We start from the raw sequence: 25,796 nt of genomic DNA, 5'->3' as shown, positions 1-25,796 counted from the left end.
ATACTGTGCTCTAGTCTGAACCTGCAGAGAGAAAACCAGGAAAGCCAAGGCTGTGATGGAACTCCAGCTAGCTACAAATATCAAGGATAATACAAAGTCCTTTTTTAGATATGTGGGGAGCCAGAGGAAAATCAAGGGCAACATTGGACTCCTGCTAAACCAGATGGGACAACTGACAACCGATGCCCATGAAAAAGCAAACTTGCTAAATGGAAACTCTGCGTCAGTTTTTCATCAGTCCCATGGGACATCAGGGAGGCCCGGGTGAGGGAGATTCCTTACCCTCCATCAGTGCTGACCTTGTGAAGGAACACCTTGACAGGCTGGATACCTTCAAGTCAGCCGGCCCTGATGGGTTACACCCAAGGGTACTCAGGGAGCTGGCGAGCATCGTAGCCCAGCCCCTGGCACGGATCTTCAAGAACTCCTGGCGCTCTGGTGAAGTGCCGGATGGTTAGAAGAAGACTAATGTGGTGCCTATCTGCAAGAAAGGGAGGAAAGTGGATCTGGCTAACTACAGGCCCATCAGCCTGACCTCTATCCTGGGGAAGGTCTTGGAGAAGATTATCAAAGAAGCATCCTTAACAGGCTAGCTGACAGCAATATCCTGAGGGATACCCAGCATGGGTTTGTTGCGGGGAGATCTTGCTTGACCAATCTCATGTCCTTTTAGGACCAGGTGACTTATCACCTGGACAAGGGGGAAGAGATTGATGTCTTATATCTTGACTTTAAAAAAGCCTTCGATCTGATATCCCATGATCACCTCTTAGCAAAATGGGCTAGCTGTGGCCTTGACCTCACCACGATCCATTGGTTGGGGAACTGGCTCTGTGGTCTGACCCAGAGGGTGGTGACTGACGGAAGTCAGTCGTCTTGGTGTGCTGTGACCAGCCCTCAAGGCTCTGTCCTAGGTCCTATACTGTTTAACATCTTCATCAAAGATGTGGACATTGGTGTCAGAAGCGGATCCAGGCAGATCTTGACAGGCTCATGAAATGGGCAGATGAGAACCTGATGGTGTTTAACACCGAAAAATGCAAGGTTCTCCACCTTGGGAGGAAAAACCTGCAGCATGCTTATAGGCTCAACAGTGCTATGCTGGCTAGCACTACGGATGAAAGGGACTTGGGGGTCATGGTTGACCACAAGATGAATATGAGTCTTTAGTGTGATGCTATGGCTAGTAAAGTGACCAAAACGCTGGCTTGCATCCATAGATGCTTCTCAAGCAAATCCCAGGACGTCATTCTCCCCTTGTACTCGGCCTTGGTGAGGCTGCAGCTGGAGTACTGCATCCAGTTGTGGGCTCCACAATTCAAAAAGGATGTGGAGAAGCTTGAGAGAGTCCAGAGAAGAGCCACACTCATGATCAGAGGTCAGGAAATCAGACCTTATGATGACAGGCTGAGAGCCATGGGGCTCTTCAGCCTAGAAAAGCGCAGGCTCAGGGGTGATCTGGTGGCCACCTATAAGTTTATCGGGGCGACCACCAGGATCTGGGGGAACGTCTGTTCACCAGAGCGCTCCAAGGGATGACGAGATCAAACAGTCACAAACTCCTCCATGATCGATTCAGGCTGGACATAAGGAATAATTTCTTTACTGTCTGAGCCCCCAGGGTTTGGAACAGACTGCTGCCAGAGGTGGTTCAAGCACCTACTTTGAATGCCTTCAGGACACATTTGGATGCTTATCTTGCTGGGATCCTATGATCCCTGCTGACTTCCTGCCCATGGGGCAGGGGGCTGGACTTGATGGTCCTCCAGGGTCCCTTCCAGCCCAAATGTCTATGAAATCTATGAGATAAGCTCCATCCAGGAGATCAGCAACTTACCTTTAGTCCAACCAGAATGAATCCAGCCCCTTGTCTTGGGTTGCCAGTTGCTATAAACTAGCATCCTCATAAGCTGATGCTGCTTTGCTTTCAGGAAGAAAGCATGCTCGCTGAAAGTGAACCACAAGCAAGAGACAAATCATGGTCTGAATGGGAAGAAAATGGGAAAAAAACCCCAACAAATAGACAAAAACAATGTTTCTCTCAGTCTCAAGGGAAGAAGCACATTTTGATGCAGACAAATTCAGATGTATTTCACTTCAGAGTTTTCCAGGGGGAAAACCCTCTTCTCTGTTCCTGAGGAACTTTCCTTGTTCCAATTATTAGACTCAGCTCACAGTACTGTCCTTGTGAAGAATGAGAGGGAAATAATTTGTCACCGCTGGGTCTGTCCTGCAGGCAGCTGAACAGACCTGGTCCTTCTGTCCAGAAAGGCAAGGTTAACCTCTGCTCTCTCAAGCTTTGAATGAAAAAATGTCCACCCCAGCACAACTTCCAGTGTGATCCTTCTGCCCTCCACCCATTTCCCCGGGGTTAAGGGTTACTGTCTGGCGTGGCTTACTCCTACTGAATCAATCAGTTAGGATGTCTAAGGGAATTTTTGCGAAGTATCCCTTGTGTCTTCATAACCCACCAGGGGGAAATTCAGTGACTGTCAAGTGGTTAACTGGCCAGTCATCAACTGATTCCCTCCTTTAAGGTGCAAGTTGTGTGCATATCCCTGCATGAAATACTTCATGCAAATGATCTGATGAGCTGCGAGTTTTGCATATACCCATATACATTAAAAAACAGCATGTGAGGGGGTAGTGTTGAAAAGCACAAATCCTGCTCCAGAGAGCTGGGTGCAGGGAGGAGCGGGATTGCAGACAAACCCCACCCCGGTTCCTGCCAAAGGTGGTGCTGAGCCCCTCACGCCAATGTTCTCCATTTGCTGCTGAATGAAGTTCTGCTGAGTTCAAGATGGAAATGACTCCAAGTCCAGCGCAGTCTCTCCCAGGCCCCTTTCCACTGGCCCGTCCTCCTCCACACTTGGCGTCCTAGACCTGGATGCATGAGGAAGAACAGAAAGAGGTGGTAATAACGCACAGCTTCCAGGCTTTAAACTTCATCTCAATAATGGCTAATTGTGTGTAAATGAATACCCCGAGAGCAAAGATGAGGAACATCTGAGACCTCAGGAGGGTGGGGAAGAACCGCGAGCCCCTCCTCAGGCAGAGGCCAGTTGTCCTCCCATGCAGGAGGTATTGTATGCTGCTAGCTCAGCAGCTGGTGAAATGGCTGTCCTACTTAAAGCAAGGTAGAGTTGCATCTTTTACTTAAGTCGCAGAGGTATAGCACAAGCTTTCGTGAGTCCAAGCTCACTTTGGGACTCTGTTTCCTGAGACGGTGAGAGTGATGCATACAGTCACTGCACAGATGTTGGGGTGTAATGGTACCCGCTACCGGGATACCACTTAAGCTGGAGTAAGTAGTTGGGGCAGCAGCATTTAGTGACAGGGCAGCCTCAGTACCTTCTCCCTAGGCTCCAGCAGGTGAGGGATAGCAAGCTGGCAGGGAGCTTCCTACACCGAAGCAATCCCTTATTTCCTGGGGCAAGAAGTGCCAGCAAAGTGCCTGCATCTTCTGCACAACCCAGCCAGATGCATGAGAGTCAGGCTAGGCTATGAGATTGGGTGACAGTCTGGCTGGGCTGCAGGCATGGGAGTAACATGGGATGTGTCACACTCAGCAGCCTTGGACCTTGTAGGGGCACTGGATAGCACAGCTGATTGGGAGTGCGTTATAAACCTTTCACCTTTAAGTTGCTTGTTCAAATCTAGTCCCAAGGTCTTGGCCCTACGTGCTGCTTCAGGTGCCTACACCACAAATGGGTGCCTGATCAGGGCCCTTGCCAAGAGTGATAGAAAATGCGTCTTTTTCTGGGGTAGATTCTGCAATTGGTGCTGCTCATCCAATCATCTGCTTGCCTCACAAGTTTGAGTATAGGCCTGCTGGGGGCCCTGCTAAAGAACTGGTGATTTCAAAACAGCCCCCCTGGGACATCAGTCTGCATCACCAAAATCAGCACAATTGGTAGTCTCTATAGAGGAGACAAAGAATAAATAAGGGAGGCATTTTGGCTTCCGTCCTTAGCGATGGCTCCACTGGGACAGACCTGATGCAGATGGTTTGAGCAGTGAAGGAAGCTTCCCCTGCTTGTTCTTAGCTTGTCCTAGGACTACTGAGCTTCCTTCTCTGCAGCTAGTAACATGACATTTCCCTAAAGCACTGGAAAGCCTTTTTGTTTCTCACAGCACCTATGTGTTGTCAATAACTGTTCCAGACCCAGGCGTAACCAAACCGCTTTGTCTACAGGTAGAAGAAAAGAGTGCTATCCTGCAGCAGCTGAGAAACAGCAGCTATGGTGAAATGTGGAACAGAACAACAAAATGAAGTGTTAGGAAACCACTGTTGTGGCACAGTGAGAAATAGCTAAACTGGCAGGAAAGGCACAATCTGAACCAAGGAGAATGACTGGAAAATGGATGAGGTGAAGCTTTTCTTTCAAATGTGGTCACAGGCACAGATGATGCATTAAAGTGGGCCATCATCACAACTACACTGCGCAGGGCCAGACACAGGCATGGATGAACTGGGCGGCTGCCTGGGGCCTGGACAGAAAGAGGGCCCCAAAATGGTAATTTTTAAATTATTATTATTTCTGGCGAAGGGGGCCCTGATACTAAAAGCTCCCCTGGGGCTGCCGGGAGTCTCGGTACAGTGCTGACACTGTGTCCCGTACTCCTGGAGGGCCTGAATACCTCAGCATCCACAGAGGGGAAGCTGAGGCAGAGAGAGACTTGGGCGATAAAGGGGCCCTGTGGTAGAACAGGTCATTAGAGACACGGCTCAAAGTCCCAGCATACGTATATGGTGGGAACCCCGGGCTCATCTTGCTGCTTCTGCTGGAAAGAAGCAGAAAGTTGCTTTTAATGCTTGTTCATGATGAGCTGCAGAACCAGAATGGCCTTTGCTTCAAATATAGCTGGCTCCCACCTACCTTCTCACATCAGGAGGCACAGCTCTGTCTTAAGAAACCTCCCCACTGGCTGTCAGAAATCTCTGCATGCTGAAATGCAGTTTTCCCTTCCATGTAGGACTGGGGATGGGATTTAGATGGATGGGAAGATGGCATGGGCTGGGATTTAGTGGAGATTTTGCCTAGCAACCTTAAAACACCAGACTAGCTCCACTTCTGTTTCTCCTCCACTTCCTTTCCCTTCTGCTGAGAAATAACCCTAAGACATTTTTACAGGCAGCCGTATGTTTAGAGGAAGGAGATAAAGCCAAGGCTGTCTTAACCATTAGAGGTATAAGTGCTGCCATGGTGGAGGGCACCTTTTTGGGAAAAAACAGCATAAAAATGAAAATGACTGTTTTCTTCATTCCTGAGTCATTTGTTTGGCTGATGTGTAGAGGGGAAACCAGGCAGCCAAAGGTAGCCGTTTGTGGGGATGGAGGGGAAAAGGTTTCCTGAAGTGTGAGTCAGGTGAATAGGGACAGCTGTGGGGGTGGGTCCAGGACAGCAGGGGCACCGGGGCAGATTGTGGGAGTGGGAAAGATGGAACAGGGGAAGCGGGTCTGGAGATGGGCGAGCAGGAAAGTGACAGCAACAAGGGAAGCAAATCGAGCAGGAGGACTCTGGCGAGTGGCTGGCCAGCTGACACACATTTAGCAGCTGCTGCTGTGTCAGCCCAGGGAAGTAGTTGCAGCTGCATGCTGGCCATGAATAGCAGGAGGAGTGGTGTGCCGGCTGGCTGTCGGAGAGTCAGGCTGGGATCTGAAAAGAAAGGAGGAGGGTGGGCTCCGTGAAAGGGTTGCAGCACAGGGGGAATGCTACAGGCCTTTGATTTCTGACCTGTTTGTTCCCATTGTGCCCCCTTAGTGGCTCACCAGTACTACAGGGTTAATGAGGAGGGGAGGCTGCAGAAAATGCTAGGGCAGAAATGCTGATTTAGCCTCTGATAATGTATCCATGGCATTGCAGCTCTATACAGATAGGCCCCTTCGTGGTTGCCAATAGAGATCAAAACCACAGACCTCCGCTTTGCGGGCTACAGGAGAAATCCTCTTCTGCGCCACTTCTACAGTTTCAACCAGTCCCTGCAGGACATGATCACCCCACTGAGCCATGTGCCCTGTACGGGCCATGCACGACTCCCGCCATGCTGCAAGCGCTCGTGGATCCCCACCCACCGCCGACTGACTGCGCCTCCCCCGGGCCTGGGGAAATCCACCCTGCCGCTCCCCAAGGGCAAGGAGGACAACTTCCCCTCTACCTTTTGGGGCCTGGCAGACGCCAAAGGAAACCCTAGCCCGCCAGAAATGCAGACACCAGTCTCCTCAACCAGGCCTTTTTCCCCCCTTCCTTGGAGCAGTGGATCCCAGCCCTGCCACTGCCCAGAGACTTCTGCCAGCTGCTGCAAGTGGCAAAACGTCCAAACTCCGGGCGGGCTCCCAAGCATCAGGTCCAGGCTCCCGCAGGAGGAGGAGCAGCTGCCCTTCCCGCGGGGTGGGGCCGGGGCAGGTATGGGAGAGCGGGGTGGCCACGGAGGAAGACCCCCGCGAAATGGGGAGCAGTGGGACACCCGCCCCTGCTGCCAGGGGCTCCTGAGCCGGGCGGCGGCGCCGCCTCCCGCTCCCGGCTGCGGGCGCGGGGCCGGGGAGCCCCCGGGGCACGCAGCGCCCTCCCCGCGAGCGCGGGTTAGCGGAGCGCCGCTCGTGGCCACACCCGCCCGCTCCGGGCTGGGGCCCTTCCCCCTCATGAATATGAAGGCAGCGGCGCCGGTGACTAATGGGTAACGAAGCTGTCACTCCGGCACCTACTTGTTGGCCGCTCGCGCAGTCGAGGCGCAGAGAGCGGAGCCGCCCGCGGTGCAGCGCGGCCGCCGGCCCATGCCCCGCGCCTCCCGGCTCGGCCGCGCCGCGCCGCCCCCGCCCGCGGCCCGTGCAGCCCCGGCGGCCGATGCTGCTGCGAGCGGCGGGCGGTCCATGGCTTGTGTGTGAGCGCCCGGAGCAGCAGGCATGCGGGCTGGCGGCGGGCGGCGCCGGGCTGCCCTGGCTGCGGCGCTCCTGCTAACTTTGTGGGCGCAGGTAAGGCGCCGCGCGCCGGCGGCTGCTTCCCCGGGGGGCCTGCGATGCACCGGAGGGGGGGGGGGTGCAACGCACCCGGGGGGGACATCTGCAATGCACCGGGGTGGGCTTCTGCAGTGCACCTCGGGGGTCCTTTGCAAAAGCCGTCCTTTTGAAGGAAAATATTATTTCTTGCATTTGATTTTTTATTTAGTTTTTTTTTTTAATGCGTTTTTTGCCCCCCTTATTTGTTTTCTGTCTGGAGGCGTCGCAGGCCACGGGCTATTTCGAGCTGCAGCTGAGCTCGGTGCGCAATGTGAACGGCGAGCTGCTGAACGGCGAGTGCTGCGACGGCGCCAGGAGCCCCCAGAGCCGGGCGTGCGGCCGGGACGAGTGCGACACGTACGTGAAAGTCTGCCTCAAGGAATATCAGGCCAAGATCACGCTCGTCGGGCCGTGCAACTACGGCTCCGGATCTACCGCCGTGCTGGGTGGGAATACTTTTTATTTGAACGGCAACCGATACTCCCATCAGGGCCGGAGCTCCGACGGGGGCAGGATTGTGATACCTTTCCAGTTCGCCTGGCCGGTAGGTTGCTTCCTCCCCCCTCGCCGGGCTCCGGGGGCTCCGCCTGCCCCGCGGGGGTGCATCGCGGGGTGCTTTCTCCTGGGAGGCTGTTCCTGGTGCCTGCAGCGGGCGGCGCGTGCCCTCCGCTTGCCGGCGCGCGAGGGGGCGTGCTGCTCCGGGGCGCGCACATGGGGCTGCCGCCCAGGTGCGCCCCCGTCGCGCGCGGCCGCTGGGGGCGGGAAGGCAGGAGGCCGCGCAACAGGTTGCGACCCGCCGGGCCGGCCGGCAGCTCCCGCCCCTGCGAGCGCCCGGCGGCGGCGCGGCGCGGCGCGGCGGCCGGGGCTGCCCCCAGCAGGGGGCGCTGCAGGGCTCCGCGCGTGCCGCCGGCCAGGGCGGGACTGGGCGGGGGGAGCCGGCGCGTGCTGCGAGGGGCGGGGCGGGGCGGGGCGGCTCTCGCGCGCCCTCAGCGACCGTTGGGCGCGAGGAGGCGGCGCGGCCCTTGCCCGCGCGCGGAGGGGTCTCCTCAGCGCTGCACCCCTGGGCCCGGCACGTGGGGCGGGCGGGGAAGGAGCGGGGGAGAAGCGATGGCTCCAAGCACGCGCCCCTGGTTTGCATGCGCCCCTCACGGGACCCTAAGTGTGCGCGCGCACACATGGTGCATGCACTCCTCACAGGACCCCGGGTACACGCGTGCACTCGGGCAGCTTGCATGCACTATTGACAACACCCCGAGTGCGCGCACGCGCCCCTGGTGGGACCCTGAGTGTGCGCACATGTATAGCTTGCATACGCTCCTGAGGGGACCCCAAGCGTGTGTGCGTGCACACACCTTTCCTGTGCTGATGGGGACCCCAAGTGCATACGTGGACATGCACAGCTTGCATGTACTCTCGACAAGACCCCAAGCGTGCACGCACACACCTTGCATTCACTCCTGAGAAGACCCCAAGTGCACACGCGGGAGCTTGCACGTGCTCCTGATGGGACCTTAAGTGTGTGCGGACATGCACCTTGCACGCGCTCCTGGTGGGACCTAGGGCTGGATTGGGGTCTGGGTGCCTCAACCCCTGCACAGCATCTTGTTCTGCCCCAGGTTGTGCCCCTAGTCTTCTCCAGCTGAGTGGCTGTTACCCCTCCACACACCAGTTTTTTTTCCAAACTGGGGCTTTGGGGATGGGAATTGTTAGGTTCTTGGTGAAGCCTGTGCTGTAATGGTAGCACAGCTTCAATGGGATGCATGCCGGATATTGGCGCATGATCCCCGATTAGGGAGATGCTAGAAAATAGGATTTTTCTCTAGTCGTATCTTGCAATGCAAAGCTGGCACTATCTCTGCTTTTGTTGTCTGGGTGTCAGTCACTGAAAATGTTTCAATCATGAGCCCTGTCTGTAACTTGAAGGAACAAATCCTGCAAAATTTTAAAATCTGGGCAGTGCTGAAGTCTCTTCCTCTTAAGGCTCGCACCTCCACTGAGAGATTCCCCTTCTCTGTCTTAGGCAGGCTGAGGCTCTGCAATAAAGGAGGGAGCAGGGGTGCTTCTGATTTTAGAAGGACAAGTACATTATTTTTAATGGTGAAAGCTAGATGAAGGATTTTCAGAGCATGTGAGATTTACAAGGTTGTTCTGGTTTTACTAGTGAAGTTATAAGGCCTGTGCTGGCTGCGTAGTTCTGCTGAGTTGTCGGGGTTCCTGTCAATGGGGGTATGGTGTCTCATGCAAAAGGAAAAATGTCTCTAAAACGTTAATCCAAGTGTTGGGTGTGGCACTTCTTAAGTGAGCTGTAAAATTTAGGCAAGGAAGAAATCCTAGATTTGACTGAGCAACAAAGTTCAGTAACGTTCACATCTCAGATCACAAATGATCTCGGTGAAGAAGTGGAGGCTGTTTAGCTCACTGTTTTAATTTACCAGTTTCTAGTACTGATACTTGAAACAGGCAGGGAATTGGCTAATCCTTTTAATACAGGTTCCTGCGGCCTGCCCTTCTATTCTTGTCTGTCAGAATAAGCACACTCTTAGCTTGCAGCTGCCAGATATTATGTTCCTCTTTCCTGGATGAACCTTAAATGTTTTACGGCTCATAGTTCTGCAGGTGAATTTAGTGCAGTATGTCTGGTGCACAAGCAGCATGCCTTCCATTAAAGTTCTTGTACTACTGCACCTCACCACTCTGTGAAATCACTGTTGCCGAAACATTTAGTGTCTTTATTTCCATTTTTTTTTTTTTTTTTGCAGCTGTTGCAAACCAACCTGTAATTCATTTAAACTTTGCAGCCGGGCACAAAATGCGTTCTGGTGGGTGGCTAGCATTTGATTTTGGAAGGTATACTGAGCACTTTTCCTGCCCACCCTTAACGCTAAAAATAACTGTAGACTTGCTGCCTGGCAGTTTTCAGAACTCCCCAGGCTTTATTGTAGCCTGCATAGAAACTTTTATATCTGTCTCATACACTGTAGTCTCTTCCTGAGTGATCTCATTGTAGCTTACTGTCAAGTCTGATCATGGAGAATAGTGGACATCAGTGACAAGCTGTATAGTAAGGCACGTAATGAGTGCAGGCTCTGTTCCAGTTAGATATTATTTCTAGCATCTATATCAAAATATAGCTTAACATCAAAAAGTTTTTAACTTTGGTTTGCGCTTGTTGCTGAGTCAAGTCAAAATAGAGGCACCATTTAAAACTTTCTCAACTGTTTTGATTTTTTGTTTTTTTGTTTTTTAACTTTTTATGTGGAGTGTTTTGTTTTGTTTTGTTTTTTTTATTGTAGTCTTGGTGTTGTGGCCTAAAAATTAGCCCAGTGGCACTTGTACAACAGTGTAAAGGATTACCTTTTATCAACCAAGCTGGAAGAGAGGCACATTCTTGTGCCTTAGTGGTAATGTTGATCAGTTTGGTATGCATTTGGCTTTACATAGGATTTTTTTTAAGCCCCTAAATCAATCCTATTCAAAATGTTTTAGATTGGAAAACACAAACTTAATATAAACCACATTTGATGCACGTGGATGTCCTACTGACCACTGATGGAAGGTTCACTTGCTCATGGCAGCAGACTAACATTAACATTGATTGGTCACAGCAGTATGGGCCCTGAAGGATGTATGGCATTGGTCTGCCTCTCCCACTCTCTTGTCGCAAGCTAGCAGCAGCTGGAAAGTAAATGATCAGTGCTAGTTACAGAAAGCACCGTCTTAATTGTTAAAGACTACTTAGTTAACCTAAATTGCAGTTCTAGTTTTTCATATTTAAACAATCCCTTTTTTTAATAAAAAAGAATATAGTCTTAGTCTGAGGTATGACATGCCTATTGTATGAAGCTATAGCACCCAATTTCAGAGATGCTTAGAACTTGATATGAACTGTCAGTTATGATGCTTATTTGTCACTTCCTGACTCTTTTTTTTTTTTTTTTTTTTTTTAAACATCACTAGTCTGATCTCCTTTCTGTAAGTGAAGGTTGAAATATTGCCAGAAGTCCTTTAAAATTGCTACCTTGGGATACATCTTCTGCATAAATTTAGCAGTGGGAGAAGCTGAACAGCTAGAACAATGCAGCTGTCTTTTTCACCCACCTACCTCTCTTCTCCCTTCCCTCATGCTCTAAAATTTGAGAAGATGAACACGTGGAAAGAGAATATCAATAAACAAATTTCACTTGGTTTAAAATAAGATAAATATTAAAACTATATTTTTTGTATTTGGAATATTAAGGAACTGTTCTACATAATTTAGAATTATCCAGCAGGGTCTTCAGTACCATTGGCATTGCACCTTTTAAATACAAAATAAAATAGAAGTTGTTTGACTAATATTGGGACTAACATGCCCCCAAAAGCAAACCTTGTCAGTAATCTTCAGAGTGTAAATTGTTCAGAGGTAGAATGTGACTTGGGTTCTACTTGCACAGCTTCATCTCTTGGTCAGTGTAAAAATGAATCTGCTTTCAAAAGTTTGACTTTTTTTTTTAAACATGCTTTGAACTGTTCAGTTCTTTGAATGTCAAATGTACTACATGGAACTTTGCACTAGTGGGTGCTGCCTGTATCAAGATCGTTGGAAACGTCAATTTTAATGTCACTCCACCTCTTGCTACACAACATGCCCTTCATATCTTCGCCAGTGTTTATGCTCTTCGCCAGTGTTTATGCTGGAATAAGTTGTCATGGCAACTGTAAGTGACATGTTGCTAACTATTAACACTTCACTTCAATTATTGCTGCATAAACCCTGTTCCTTTTTTCCCCACCCCCAGTCATGAGTTCACGTGTGGCTTTTTTAATATAACTTTTATATTGGCAGCAAGTCCCTGATTTAAGACACAAGAGAAAATAAGTGATGGGGTAGCTTTTCAGATTTTTAATGCATCTAATATTTGGGGGAAATTGTTTTGTAAATACTGCTCCTGCATTCTTGCAATTTATGCCTTTTTAATTTTTAAAATTGGTCTGTAGCTCTATTTGGACTATCAAATATTAGCATCTCTATACTACTATTTTGTTGGCAGTTAGCTCTGGTGGTTAGAGCAGAGGACTGGACTTTGGGTCGCTTATTAATGACTTTGACATTTGTAAAACTAAGTTTTTGTAAGGAATTCCTGAGATTTATAGTTAAAAGGTGGTAATTATAATGCTGGGTAAAAATAAATTATCAAGAGCTGGGTTATGGCTTTGAGTCAAAAAGGGAGGGATGCGTTTTCCTCACTTGCATGGTTTTGGGGCTGTTTGAGCCTTTTACAAAAGGGACGGCAAACTTCCTTCCCTTGCCTCCATCCTTTCTAGGATTTCAAATTGTATCTGTAAGTTTTGCCAAGAAAGTGGACATAGATCATGTTCTGGAGAGATCTGGTTTAATGCTGGAAAAAAATATGCACTGAACTAACTTGTAAGAAATGGGTTCTCATAAACTAACAGGGGACTAACTTGTACTGATGACCATGATTTCTCAATCCATTAATTAGGATGAACACTTTTCAATTAGGTTATGAACAGTTGCTCTCCTCTTGAATGAAATTTTGTCTTTATCCACTGTAGTGGGAGAGATCCCTGAAAAGCCAGCTGGAAGCCAACAGAGTGGTGCCTGGCTAAGCTGAATGCCACAATTCAAATTGTGGTCCTGTGGGTACATGGATGTTAGCATTTCTTCTTGGTGCCAAGAAAAGGGTTGGGGGAGGGACGAGGGGAAGAGTATGGTGCATGTATGTGTGTGCCCTATAAAACTTGCTGTTTTTCTGCACCAGGCGCCCTAAACATTGATCCTGTATCTGGGACCCCATTTAAAGATAGTAGGATTCATTTGCATAACTAACAGGTCTCGATGTTCAAAAGTTTTTTAGAAGAGAAAATGGTTTCTTACAGAGGTGTGTGCATGTGGCATAATAGACACAACTACCTTGCTTTTCTGGACAGCCGTTTATCAGACCCCTTGAGTGTGATAGATAGTTGCTGGTTTTTGTTTGTTTCTTGGTATGACAAAAATGGAGCGCCAGAGTCATATTTCACATTGGGCAGAGCTGAACCGGGATGGAGATGGGTTGTTGAGGGCAATGAAAGATGGGGCATTCAGTAACTATGTGATTTGCAGTCTGTGCAGGGGCACTGCATTCCCAAGTGGCACTTGATGTCAGGCCTGTTTGATGCAGGAGTGGCCATAGCTGGTTCGGAGTCTATTGAAGCAGACCCAAGAGAGTCTGTCTAAATCTGAAGCTGGAAGGTCTTGTAGAGGGGTTTGGGATAAATGTTTTGAGTCTGCAGTTTTTGGAGGTCCATCATTCTTCCCATAGTTGTACAGTGGAGTCATCTGGGGAAAAAAAACTGGAAATAGAGTTCAAGTGGGCAGTGCAGGATTTCCTGGTTTGGAGGCGCTGCTGGACTGGAGGGTCTGAGAAGGTGTGCTGAGTAGGTAGTGAAAGCATGAGAAATTCAGAGTGCTGAGGTTTGGAGATGGAGAGATTGTGATCAGAGTGGGCTGATTCTTTCTCCTTGTGCCATGTGGTCGGCAGCTTGTCTAGAACATTCAAGCCAAGTAAAGATTGATGTCCAGCCTCTTTTCCCCGCAATTAGCTACTTTCAGAATTTGCCAGAGTAAGGTATGCTCTACAGTTCTGAAATGTGACTAATGTGCCTGGGATATTTGTGTTTTCAGCTGCTTGAATTTAACCTAGGTATCTTCTGCATTGAAGATTTGTAGTGCAGAGGCCTGTACCTTCAGGAATGTTGAGCTCTTTATTGCATGGGGTACCACTTGTTATGATGGTGAATCTCATCCACATATCTGCAAGTGTCCTACCTTGAATGAAAGCATGAATTAAGAGTATGTAATGTATAATGAACAAGACTGCGTCAGTATGGTTTTCTAAGCAACTGTTCTGCAACAAGGAACCTCACTTTGGAAGTGGCGCATCAAGTTTATGCCTTCAGAATTGAAATGTAAAACCCACCACTTTCTTGCTAGTTGTCCATCAAGCCTGTTGAAATTACTTTTCCAAAAACAAAACAAACGAAGGAAAACCTTCCATCCGTAACAGAAAGTAAAGGAGGGAATGAGGGAAGGGTGTGCGAGTCCCCTGTCAAATTGTATAATTCTCAGATATCATAGCAATAAGTGCAGCAAGAGTGCATTAAATGAACAAAGCGGTTATAATGGGAGACTAATATGGAAGTGGTGTAGGTGGTAGCTTAATATTGCTTGATAAGCTACATTAAATATTTATGTTGAATAATATGCCTGCAGTCCGAGTGTCTTTCCAGATGGAAGCCTGTGTTGATAACAAAGCTTCTTTTATAAACTCTTAAACAAAAGAAATATTTTCTTTTATAAACTCTCTCAAATGAAATACGTTTCTCTTAACTGGTACCTTACTATTGGTGTTTTCAGATTGCCCAGTCAAAATATTCTAGAGGCATTGCACTGAATATTACAAGAGACTGTCACAACTCTAAACCTTACAAGGACATGCTCTCTGCTAGTAGCCTCAAACAGTGTATCTAGAGGCACCTATGACTATTGATGGATGTGCACCTAAAACCGTCATCCCTTTCTTTCTGTACTCTGACAAATAGGTTGAGCCCTGAGACTTGCTACCAAACTGGCTCCCCTCTATTGGTTTAGCTTGGAGAAATTTTCACTTGTGTTTAAATAAGTATATGTGGCACTAGTTGAGTAAATATGAAACAGCCCTTCAAATCTGAATTCAAACAAATCTAAAATGTTTCAGTCCTGCCTACTTAATGTAGTAATGATTTAGGGACTGCCTTTCAGAAATCCTGAGTGCTAATGACACAGTTTTACTGTAGTTATTGCAGATGCTACATGTAATGATACAAATCCTTAGTTATGAGCACTTCAAAAATGCATTTTAAAGGGATTTGCTGGCATGTTCTGTGTGCCAACAGCTATTTGTGTTTTGCACAGAACCGCAGATCTTAAGCTGATTTTTTTTTTTTTTTTCCATGAAAAGACTGAAAAAATGTCTTGCAAGTTTTAGTGGCGAGATGAATAATACATCAACAGACATGTTTAAGTCATTGATATGACTGACAACTAATGTCCAGTCAGCACACTGGAATAGTTTATAGACGAGACCAGCTGTGTTTTTATAAGTTAAAATGCAGTTGTTTTAGGTAACTGTTTGTTCAAGGCAAAAACAGCTTCCCCTGGTCACATTCTGTTATTCTGAGTGTTGCCTATTTCATCATAAAAGTACTACTTTGATCCTGTGAAGCTCTAAGATATCAGAAATAGAATTCAACCCATATCTCTTACAGACTTGACTCGGTGCCTCATGGGTTTTACAGTGTTAACCTGAGTACTGTTTGTATTTGTGAATATGTATGAAGAAATGTATACAGCTTGCCAAAATGAGTCTGTTGGAGTTGAGTTACTTTGCAGTTTGTCATGTAGGCAGGAATAGTCTGATCAAAAATGACTGGTCCCTGTACCTCCAGAATCAGAAGTACTTCAACACATGGCTTGAACTATTAACTTGATAATAGCAATCGGGTAACTCAAAGTAATCGTTGCTTTTGCGGGGAAGAGGGACAAGATATATTTCCTTGAGACAGCTAATCTGGCAGAACTTTTAAAATGTAAAATCTTGATCCTTTTAATGCCTGCAATAGACTGTATAGAAATGTAAATAGATGTGATATTAACTTCACTCTGCCGACAGTTGTGTATACTCTCGTGCTTATAGGCTTGTCTTCTATCACTCCACACCCCCGGTCCCCCAAAGGAAACTGGCAGTCTTGTGCCCACCTTTGTATAGACACTGCTTGGAAAGCATGGAGCAGAAACAAGCAATGAAATGACCTGTTGGGATGGGGAGAGTAAAGAAAATAAATAAATAAATAAGGCTAATGTGGTGTTGGAGAGCAGCTTACTTCTGCTGCTTTTTCTTCCGGCTCTTTTGGGAACTAGCAGCAACCAGAGGCTTGTGAATGGCAGTTGGGGGAAGGAGGGGGGGATAATCTTTTTCAGGAGCAGAATCATGGAGGTTGAGCACTGTGGATCCAGCTTCACACAACTTTAGTTAGAAGCTTGTATGAAAAATAAAATGGGGGGGTGGGGGAGGGATCAGGGCTGGTTCCTAATGCCCATTCCCTATTCAATGGGTACGTCAGGGTGGTGAGCTCTGGACCTGGAGGATGGCATTGGCCTTACGGCTGTAGGCATTAAGCAGGAACACCCCCCACTCCCCTTTTTAAGGCAGTTGATGTGTACCGCTGAAAACTCTTGGAAGAGTTCTGGAATGGAGGCTATCAAAAGTCACGTATGGTTTTGAATGTGTGTCCCCAGTTTGTAATCTTAAATGTCTTCTGTTCAAACTCCTATTTGAATAATTGCATTCTTCCTGCCCGAGTTGCTTTCTGCTAAAAAGTAGAGGGTAAGTGTTAAAAAGGTTTCTCATGTTAATCACCAGAGCCAGGTACAGGCATTACACTTTTACTGATATAAATAATTGGAAACTGGTCTATACCCATAACGGAACAGAAATTTGGCGCTCACAGGCTAGTATAAAAATGGTGGGACACATTTAAGATTTGTCCCCCCCCCCACCCCCCCCCCCCCCCCCCCAGTGAATGCATATTGTTTGCTATTGATCTAAATTATGCCACTTACAGAAAACTGTGACTCTTGGAGCTCTTCTGCCTTGGGCTTTGAATGTCTGTACACAGCCCAGAAGTGGCTGCATTAAATGGAGGATGCAATGACCCACCATCCCTACATGCATCTCAAAGGGTTTTGAAATCTCAAATGTACTTGGGTATTCAAGGTGATGAGGTTTTTTGTTAACTGGGAAGTAAGTCCTTTTGATGCTTTTCATATACAGACATATTCTCTTTCTCATTATGAAATTATTTGTTCTTTTGTGAATTGGGTTAGATTCCACTTGTAGTGCCTGCCTTCTAAAGGCTCCAGGTATGGGTGCCTAATCCTGCCCTCGTGAGTAGCGTGAGTAGCTTGGCTTTAAATGTTTTTATTTTTGAATGATATATTTCAGGAGTTAGAACATCGGTTGTTGTTGAATAGCTTTTCTGATAGCTGAACGTTAGGAGGAACTCTCAGCTGAAAGGTTGAGCAGACATGAATATTATGGATGGCTAAAATTACTGTTTGTTTGCTAATAGCAGTTAGAAACCTGAATTGGATGAAAGGGGCATGGCATCTCAAGGCTAAATGACAATCTTGGCTTTACTTGATTAGAGCTTGTACAGGTTGCTAAGAAACGGACTAATAGTCCTTGAGTAACCAATTATATGCCCCCTGGACAGATGCACCAGGTGCTTGTTCTCTTAAGTGCCTGTATGTGACTTTTTTTTTTTGTTCTTTTAAACCTGGGGTATGACTGGAGTATTAATAAGCAAGTTTCAATCTATTTATACCCTATTTCAAGTTTTAGAAAAGTTTTGTCAGCCTTGAGAGTATCTCCGGTAGATGCATTTAGTGATGGCTTTTATTCCGTCTATACAGAAGTGTATGATTCTATGAACTGCACTACTAAAATAAAACTGCAGGAGAAAATGGTGGCCCTTCAAAAACAACTTGTATTTCTAAAAACTGGAAACATGCAGCTCTCCTTCAAACTCTCATTGAAGGGACTGCTGCACTTGAGGCTTGATATACTCTACATGTGTATCTCTCAATTTTTTTGTTTTAAATAGTTGGATTTATATCGGCCGTTTCAGGGCAGAAATCTGCAGAAAATGGCTTGCTCTTCACTTGAAGTGAGTGGTATTTGGCGTAGGTGTTTGTGCTCTGCCTTCCATTCAGTAACTTTCAGGTAGCATCTCTTAAATCTGGTCATTGTGCATGGAACAGCATTAGGATTCTGGAGTTCATCTTGTCAGAAATGTGCTTAACATTACTATTTTATACTAAATACTAAGACAGGAATGGCTTGAGGTAAAGCTGATGCCTTTTTAATAAAGTTTCAGTATTAGTATGTAATCAATTAAGCCTAGTTTTTGGTATCTTGAGCGTTTACTGTGTATTCTTACTCATTGGCTCCCTGGTCTTTCAGGGTCTTTACCATACTAAGACCACTAGTAGAAAAGGTCACTCTTCTTGCCTGTGCAGAACAAATTTCTACATTTCCCCTCCTCCTTCCCACGGTGTCATCTGAAAAACATACCACCACACTCCGTTGGTGACAAGTGTGTAAAAGTGTTGGCATTCTTGAGGCTTGCCTGCGTGAACTGGGGACCTGCATCTCCAACGTTCATGATGGGCTACCAAAAAACTAATCTTTCTTAAACATTAAAAGAGCAAATACTTCAGTTGTCCAGGGAGTGGAGGAGGGAAAGCGTGTATAACTAGGGGATCTACTCAATTTATGACTGTGTGCAGAGTTGCCTGGGGGTTGGGGGGCAAAAGGCAGTCGTCTCTGCCCATCTGTGGTGGGGGGCGGGACTGTTGGGGCTCCTCAGCCAGTCAGTGGCTGGGGAGGCTCGCTGTGAAAAAACGATAAAAATGGCATGTGGCCCATGACCTGTTTCTTTTCTTTTGTTTTCTTTAAGTAGATCATATATTCAAAAGGAACAGTGCACAGGGAAATGCATATTTGAATAGGGAAACAATGTCAGTGTCCCCAAATTTCTAATGGCCTCATCAATTTAAGGTGCCTGACAAGATTTATGTATGCATACTGGATACAAAGGAGAAACGGTAGGGTCGCTGGCCTTGTCTTCTTTCACAGGGAGATGGCATCTAACAGAAAAACCAAGTTCTAGTTTTAATCTCGAGTAACACCTTCAGGTTTGAATGGTTTGAAGTGTCAGGATGCTGAGAAGGGGAGATGTTTATGCACTCCAGAGAAAAAACACTTCATGCTTTGTAGTGCCTTCTGTGTCCGAGGCTCTCAGCTTTCTACTTAATAGCATCAGAGTAGAGTTGTGCAGTTGTGTTGTTGTTAAGTAGGCACATGCCCCTTTACTACAGACAGGCCGCTAGATGACTCGCCCAAGGTTAATCGGCATCAGTGGCGACTTAGGAAAATCCAACGTGAGATTCTGCCTTCCCTCAGGAGAAATTGCCACCCATGGTTTTATATCGTAATTATCATAAACATGCTAATCGGCAGAATTTATTTAAAATCTTAAGTTTGAAAAAGGCACCTGGAGAAGGTAAAATAACTATAAAGAATTGGTGACAAACTGATCGATGCTTTCTTTAAATGCTGAAACTTCAGTTTTTACCAGCGGTCCCCAGTGGGGTAGTGGGAATTGGTTTTTGAGTTCTGTGAGACTAGATTTGACTCAGCAAGGTTAAGCTGAATAATTAGTAGTGATGAAGAACTGCTGGTGTCTAATTAAAGTTATCAATGGGGTGCTTGGTCATATTACAGAAGCAATAGCAATGGCATCCATCTGGAAACTACTTAGAGGCCAACGCTTGCAAACCTTTGGAAGTTTACTGAACTAATCTGATCCACTCGGAATAGGGCTGGTTCATTTTGCTAGGAAAGAATGGGGGAAGCATTTCAGTTTGACTTCTCTACATGTAGTTTTGCATGGGCTTTTTTTTTTTTCTTATTTCAGAGAAGCTTTGTTGTAAACTGCTGTTGGAACACCTTAGGCTTAAGGGAGAAAGTTGTTTTAGGGGTAAATGGAGTATCACAAGGACTACATCCAGCGAACTGTATTCACATTTTATGCTATCTAGTAAGACATGGTGGCTATGTAATGCTTTAAAAAACTAGGCTTGTATTCCTATGTACTGTGCAATTTGCTCTCTGTACAGATATACATACTGACCACTATATCAGACTTAAATTGAATAGACTCCTAGGCCACATCCAGATGAGCATGGCACGCATCCAGATGGGTATGGCCAGGTGTGTCTGCTGTGCCACACACAGCATGTTCAGCTGTTCTCCACACTGCAAGGGAGCAGTGGATATTCAGCAGTCAAAAAAATCTGTGCAAAAAGGTGGAGCAGTCATGCGGGGACAGCATGCACTACTCAATACCAGAGCGTGGCTGGCTGGAGTTGCATTCCAGCTGCCGGCCAGGCTCCCAGCGGCAGGATTGCTGCTGCTGCAGTCCTAGGACCCCAGGTAAGGCTGCTGGGTCCAGCACAGTGCTGCTTCCCCACAGCTTCCCCAACCCCACCTGGGGTAACCTGTCATGTGTTGGGGACAAGGAGTGGCAGTACAAGGTGTGCAGTTGCTGATTGTCACTGAGGAACCAAATGTCCACGCTTGTGTGGATGTAGCCCTATCAACTGTTATATATTACAGATTTAGCTTTACTTAGGTGTATCAGAATAATACCCTTTCATACTGGCAAAAATGCATACTGCTTATTGGCTGTTACTTGTAATGTTCTCACAGTTATCAAATACAGTGTAGTGCTTAGTGCCAAAAATCTGTGGTAACTTCTTTTTGTAGTAGATGTGGGTGTGATTGCTTCAATAAAGTAGTGTTTGGAAGACTAAATTCTTACCACCTTGTTCCCGAAATGCATGCTTTTAGTTTGGTACTATGCCCTACACACTTGATTTTGCCGTATAATTAGATTAACTGCTCAGAGGCTCAGTTGTGAATGAACATACCCTCTTGCACTGGGCAGCAAGGTGCCCCTTAAGCCCCTGTTTTGAATTACTTGTATTGTCATGTAATTCAAGTTGAATTACATGGATAAGAGCAGCTCTTGTGGGGTAGCTTATTTCCCCTCCTGCACAAATTGGTGCAGTGTAGGCAGGACCTTGGGCTATATTTTTAATGTGCTGGACCACACAGCTGAATAGTATAGGTAGGTAAAGGGCACTGCTACACATGGAATTAAAATAAGCTGTCTCTAGACCAGAAGTATCTGGGGGAGTATAGGGGAACTGAAACTGAGGGGTTTTTTGGTCCCTCTGCTGCTTGAGGGCAAGCATGGTGGCACTGTCTCTTATTCTGCCTTGGAAGTTCCATTATTTGAAGCTGATTAAATTGCTGTTTTTGTAAATCAAAGGTTACAATGGAGTAAAAATAGATCTCTCGCCTATTGGATATATGCATGCGTCTCTTTCTTAGAAGCTGAATTAATATTATTTTTAGTGTGTCTGTTAGAACATGGCTGCCAAATGCTGCTTAAAATGACCAGGGGTTAAAAATATCTTCTCAGTTACTAAAACTTTTGACATGCATTTGAAAAACAATAATGGATGTATTCTTTAATTTTTTTTTTTATATCGGATACTTTTAAGGTATATGCTTTCAGTAGAAAATTGAATACATGCAGGTGTACTTTGTTTAAAATAGTAATTAAAGTATGTTGTTACACAGCTAGCTTAATTGCCTCTTGACTTCAAGTTGAAATTCTACTGCTTGAAATTATAATGATGCACTGCTTGAAATGCCCATGGGACATTATAATATCAATGTACATGGAGCTAATGGGGGGAGGGGAAGAACAGTATTTATTACTAGTTCATCTCTGAATTCTCAAATTAACATAAAATAAGCCTTGTATAAATGATTCATAGAAAAGTAGGGCTGGAAGAGCCCCTAGGAGGTTATTAGTCCAGCCCCCTTTTCAAGGCAGGATCATCCCTATTGAAACTGTTCCAGATGAGAAGTGGAAGTCCACAACCTCTCTGTGTAATCTTTTATAGTACTTAACCATCCTTGCAGTGGGAATATTCTTCCAACTGATATTTCCCATGCTGCAATTTTAAGACCATTGCTCCTAGTCCTGTCCCCTGTGGCCACAAAGAATAATCTCTATCCATACTTTCATATAACCACTCGTCTGTATTTGAAGACAGTTATAAAGTCCCCCCTCCTTCTCCAGAGTGAATAATCCTAGCTATTCCAACCTTTTCTCATAATTCTTACACCTCTAATCATATTTGTTGCTCCCTGGACTTTTTCCAACTTATTTCTTGAAGTGCAGTGCCCAGAACTGAATACACTATTCATCAGTATTAAATTGAGTAAATGAATCCCTTCCCATGACTCAAATGCTCCTGCCAATGGTTTCTACAAGAAGAGCATACTATTGGCTCATTTTACCTTTTCATAGTTTCATAGCAGGTAGGGTTGGAAGGAATCCAAGTAGATCATCAAGTCCGACCCCCCTGCCGTGGCAGGAAGGAGTACTGGTGTCAAATGACCTCGGCCAGGTGTTCATCTAGCCTCCTTTTTAAAGACCCCCAGGGTAGGAGCCAGCACCACTTCTCTTGGAAGTTCGTTCCAGATCCTAGCTGCCCTGACAGTGAAGTCGCGTCTCCTGATATCTACCCTCTGCCAGCTTGTGACCGTTATTCCTGGTCACGACTGGCAGTGCTCAGGGGAACAGGGGCTCCCCCAGTGCCTGCTGATCCCCCCTGACTAGTTTGTAACAGGCCACTAGATCCCCCCTCGGCCTTCTCTTGTGGAGGCTGAACAGGTTCAGGTCCCGTAGCCTGTCTTGTAGGGCCTGCCCTGCTGCCAACGATCATGTGAGTGGCCTCCTTTTGGACCCTCTCCATGCTGTCCACATCCCTCCTGGAGTGCAGCGCCAGAATTGGTCGCAGTACTCTAGCTGCGGCCTGACCAGTGTCGCATAGAGGGGGAGGGGGAGGATCACCTCCTTGGACCTGCTTGAGATGTATCTGTGGATGAATGACAAGGTGCCATTGGCCTTCCTGACCGCGTCTCTACACTGTCAGCCCATGTTTATATTGGCCTCAATAATGACTCCAAGATCCTTTTCTGCCTCTGCACTGATGAGAAGGGAGTTCCCCAGCCTGTAAGTATGGTGCTGGTTCTTCCTCCCCAGGTGCAGCACCTTGCACTTGTCAGTGTTGAAACCCATCCTGTTCTCATCCGCCCAACCCTGTAGGCTGTCCAGATCCAATTGCAGCCTATTCCTCCCTTCTAGTGTGCCCACTTCTCCCCACATCTTAGTGTCATCTGCAAATCTGAACAGGGTGCATTTTATCCCTTTGTCCAAGTCACTGATGAAGATGTTGAACAGTGCGGGCCTGAGGACTGAGCCCTGGGGGACCCCACTGCCCACATCCCTCCTGGTCGAAAATGACCCATCCACCACCACTCTCTGGGTGCAGCCCTCCAGCCAGTTAGTGACCCATCTCACTGTGTAGGCATCGACACCACAGTCTTCTAGTTTTTTAATGAGAATGGGGTGAGAGACAGTGTCAAAGGCCTTCCTAAAGTCCAGAAAGACTATATCTACTGCGACAGCTGCATCCATGGATTTGGTGACCTGGTTGTAGAAGGCCACCAGGTTGGTCTGACAGGACCTGCCTCTGATGAACCCATGTTGGTTGCCCCTAAGCATAGTCTCCCCTGCTGGTCCCTCGTGGACATGCGCCAGGATAATTTTCTCAAAAAGCTTACCCAGGGCTGAGGTAAGACTAACTGGCCTATAGTTTCCTGGGTCCTCCTTCCTGGTTTTTTGAAAATGGGAAGCACATTGGCCCTTTTCCAGTCTTGCAGCACATTGCCAGAGCACCACAACTGCTCGTAAAGCCGTGCCAGGGGTCCCGCAATGACCTCTGCTAATTCTGTCAGCACCCTGGGGGGGTTCAGAAGTTCCCTGACTAGGTCCTCGCTGACCCTAGGCCTGGGGGTGCCTTCCACAGGGCCTACGGGGGTCCAAATGCCCCCGATAACCAGGTCCCCACTCAGAAAAATGGAAGCAAAGAAATTGTTAAATAGGCTAGCGTTGCTGTCTGGTGTGATGACCAGATTTCTTAGCGTGTCCTGCAGAGGCCCCATGTTACCTAGTACCTTCTTTTTACCCCCTATGTATTTAAAAAAAGACTTCTTGTTGTCCTTGATCCGGGTTGCTAGTCCCAATCCCATCTCTGCCTTGGCCTTCCTGACCGCCCCCCTACAGTCCCGAGCAACTGAGGGATAGTCCTCTCTGTTGATGGCCCCTCCCTTCCACTGTGTGTACGGCTTCTTCTAAGCTTGGAGATGTTTCTGGATGCTTCTGGTGAGCCATAGGGGCCTTTGGCCATCAGATCACCCCTAAGCCTACGCTTTTCCAGGCTAAAGAGTCCCATGGCTCTCAGCCTGTCATCGTAAGATCTGTTTTCCTGACCTCTGATCATGCGCGTGGCTCTCCTCTGGACTCTCTCAAGCTTCTCCACATCCTTTTTGAATTGTGGAGCCCAAAACTGGACGCAGTACTCCAGCTGTGGCCTCACCAAGGCCGAGTACAAGGGGAGAATGACATCCTGGGATTTGCTCGAGAAGCATCTATGGATGCACACCAGCATTTTGGTCGCTTTTACTAGCCGCAGCATCGCATTAGAGGCTCATGTTCATCTTGTGGTCAATGATGACCCCCAAGTCTCTTTCTTCTGTAGTGCTATCCAATGTAGCACTGCCGAGCCTATAAGCATGCTGCAGGTTTTTCCTCCCAAGGTGGAGAACCTTGCATTTTTCAGTGTTAAACACCATCAGGTTCTCGTCTGCCCATTTGCTGAGCTTGTCCAGGTCAGCCTGGATCACCCGCCTATCTTCTGGCATGGATGCTTTGCCCCAAAGTTTGGTGTCATCGGCGAACTTGGCCAGTCCACTCCTGACTCCAATGTCCACATCATTAATGAAGATGTTGAACAGTATGGGTCCAAGGACAGAGCCTTGAGGGACCCCACTGGTCACAGGGCACCACGATGAGTGACTGCCATCGATTACAACCCTCTGGGTCCGACCACGAAGCCAGTTTCCCAGCCAGCGGATCGTGGTGGAGCCAAGGCCACAACTGGGCAGTTTGGCCAAGAGGTGATCATGGGATACCAGATCAAAAGCTTTTTTGAAGTCAAGATATATGACATCAATCTCTTCTCCCTTGTCCAGGTGATGGGTCACCTGGTCATAGAAGGAAATGAGATTGGTCAAACAAGACCTACCCGCAACAAACCCGTGCTGGCTATCCCTTAGGATGTTAGCCTGGGCCAGTCCATCAAGGATGGCCTCCTTAATAAACTTTTCTAAGAGCTTCCCCAGGATAGAAGTCAGGCTAATGGGCCTGTAGTTTGCCCATTTGATCCAACAAGCCATCTCCCCTGGTGGGGCTGTGCATCTCCTCGGTTAGATGGAGGTCCTGTATCTCAGCTAGGAATCTATGCGAGCCGTCAGACCTGCCTGACTGCTCCTGCCAGCAGATGTCTGGAAAGTTCAGGTCGCCCATGATGACCACGTCCTTTGACCTAACTGCCTCCGAATTCCTGGTCTAGCTCTTCCCCTTGGTTGGGTGGTCTGCAGTAGACCCCCACCATTAAGTCTCTTTCCTCTTGACTGCCTTGTATTCTAACCCAGAGCACTTCAGTCTGCCCCTCTTCTGACCCAGTGCTACTCACTGAGGATGTGTATTGCTCTTTGACGTAGAGCGCCACACCCTGACCTTTCCTCCCTGTCCTGTCCCTCCTGTGTAGCCTATAGCCCTTGATGTTCACAGCCCAGTCATGCATTGGGTCCCCAGTCATGCATTTATAGTACGCTATTAAGCCGCAGTCTTTTTTTAGTACTCCAAACTAATCAGTAATTTTCCTAATCTGTTTTTTGCACCGTTTGATTGCTCCGTCTTAATTTGCACTTGTCTTTAATCATTTCATTCTGTTCTAATTTTGGATCACTTTTTCCTGTTTATTGAAGTTGTTCTGAATTCTAATCCTATCTTCCAAAGCACCTACAGCCAGACCGCTGTGGTGTCATTTGCAGGTATGTTAAGCATGCATTTGATCCCATCCTCCAAATCATTAATGAAAATATACTGTATTTATTCAAATATGCCATGGAGCTTTTCCCCTGAAAAATTAACTGCTAGAAATTGG

General features: G+C 47.1%; 1 protein-coding gene across 2 annotated transcripts in view; it reads left to right on the top strand.

The window, feature by feature from the left end:
- The first annotated feature begins 6,763 nt into the window (after positions 1 to 6,763).
- The window catches only part of JAG2 (jagged canonical Notch ligand 2), a 99,844-nt gene continuing 80,811 nt past the window's right edge, over positions 6,764 to 25,796 (top strand). For both annotated transcript variants that reach the window (XM_090034167.1, XM_090034166.1), the window contains exons 1-2: positions 6,764 to 6,973; positions 7,218 to 7,541. In XM_090034167.1, coding sequence (XP_089890293.1) covers positions 6,905 to 6,973; positions 7,218 to 7,541 — 393 coding nt within the window. In that variant the 5' untranslated portion in view covers positions 6,764 to 6,904. The remainder of the gene's footprint in view (positions 6,974 to 7,217; positions 7,542 to 25,796) is intronic.

The sequence above is a fragment of the Crocodylus siamensis genome, chromosome 2 (genome assembly GCF_052110815.1).
Source record: "Crocodylus siamensis isolate JL-2025a chromosome 2, ASM5211081v1, whole genome shotgun sequence".
Classification (NCBI taxonomy): Eukaryota; Metazoa; Chordata; order Crocodylia; family Crocodylidae; genus Crocodylus; species Crocodylus siamensis.
The sequence above is the reverse complement of the archived record's forward strand: the minus strand, read 5'-3'. Positions and strand labels throughout refer to the sequence as shown.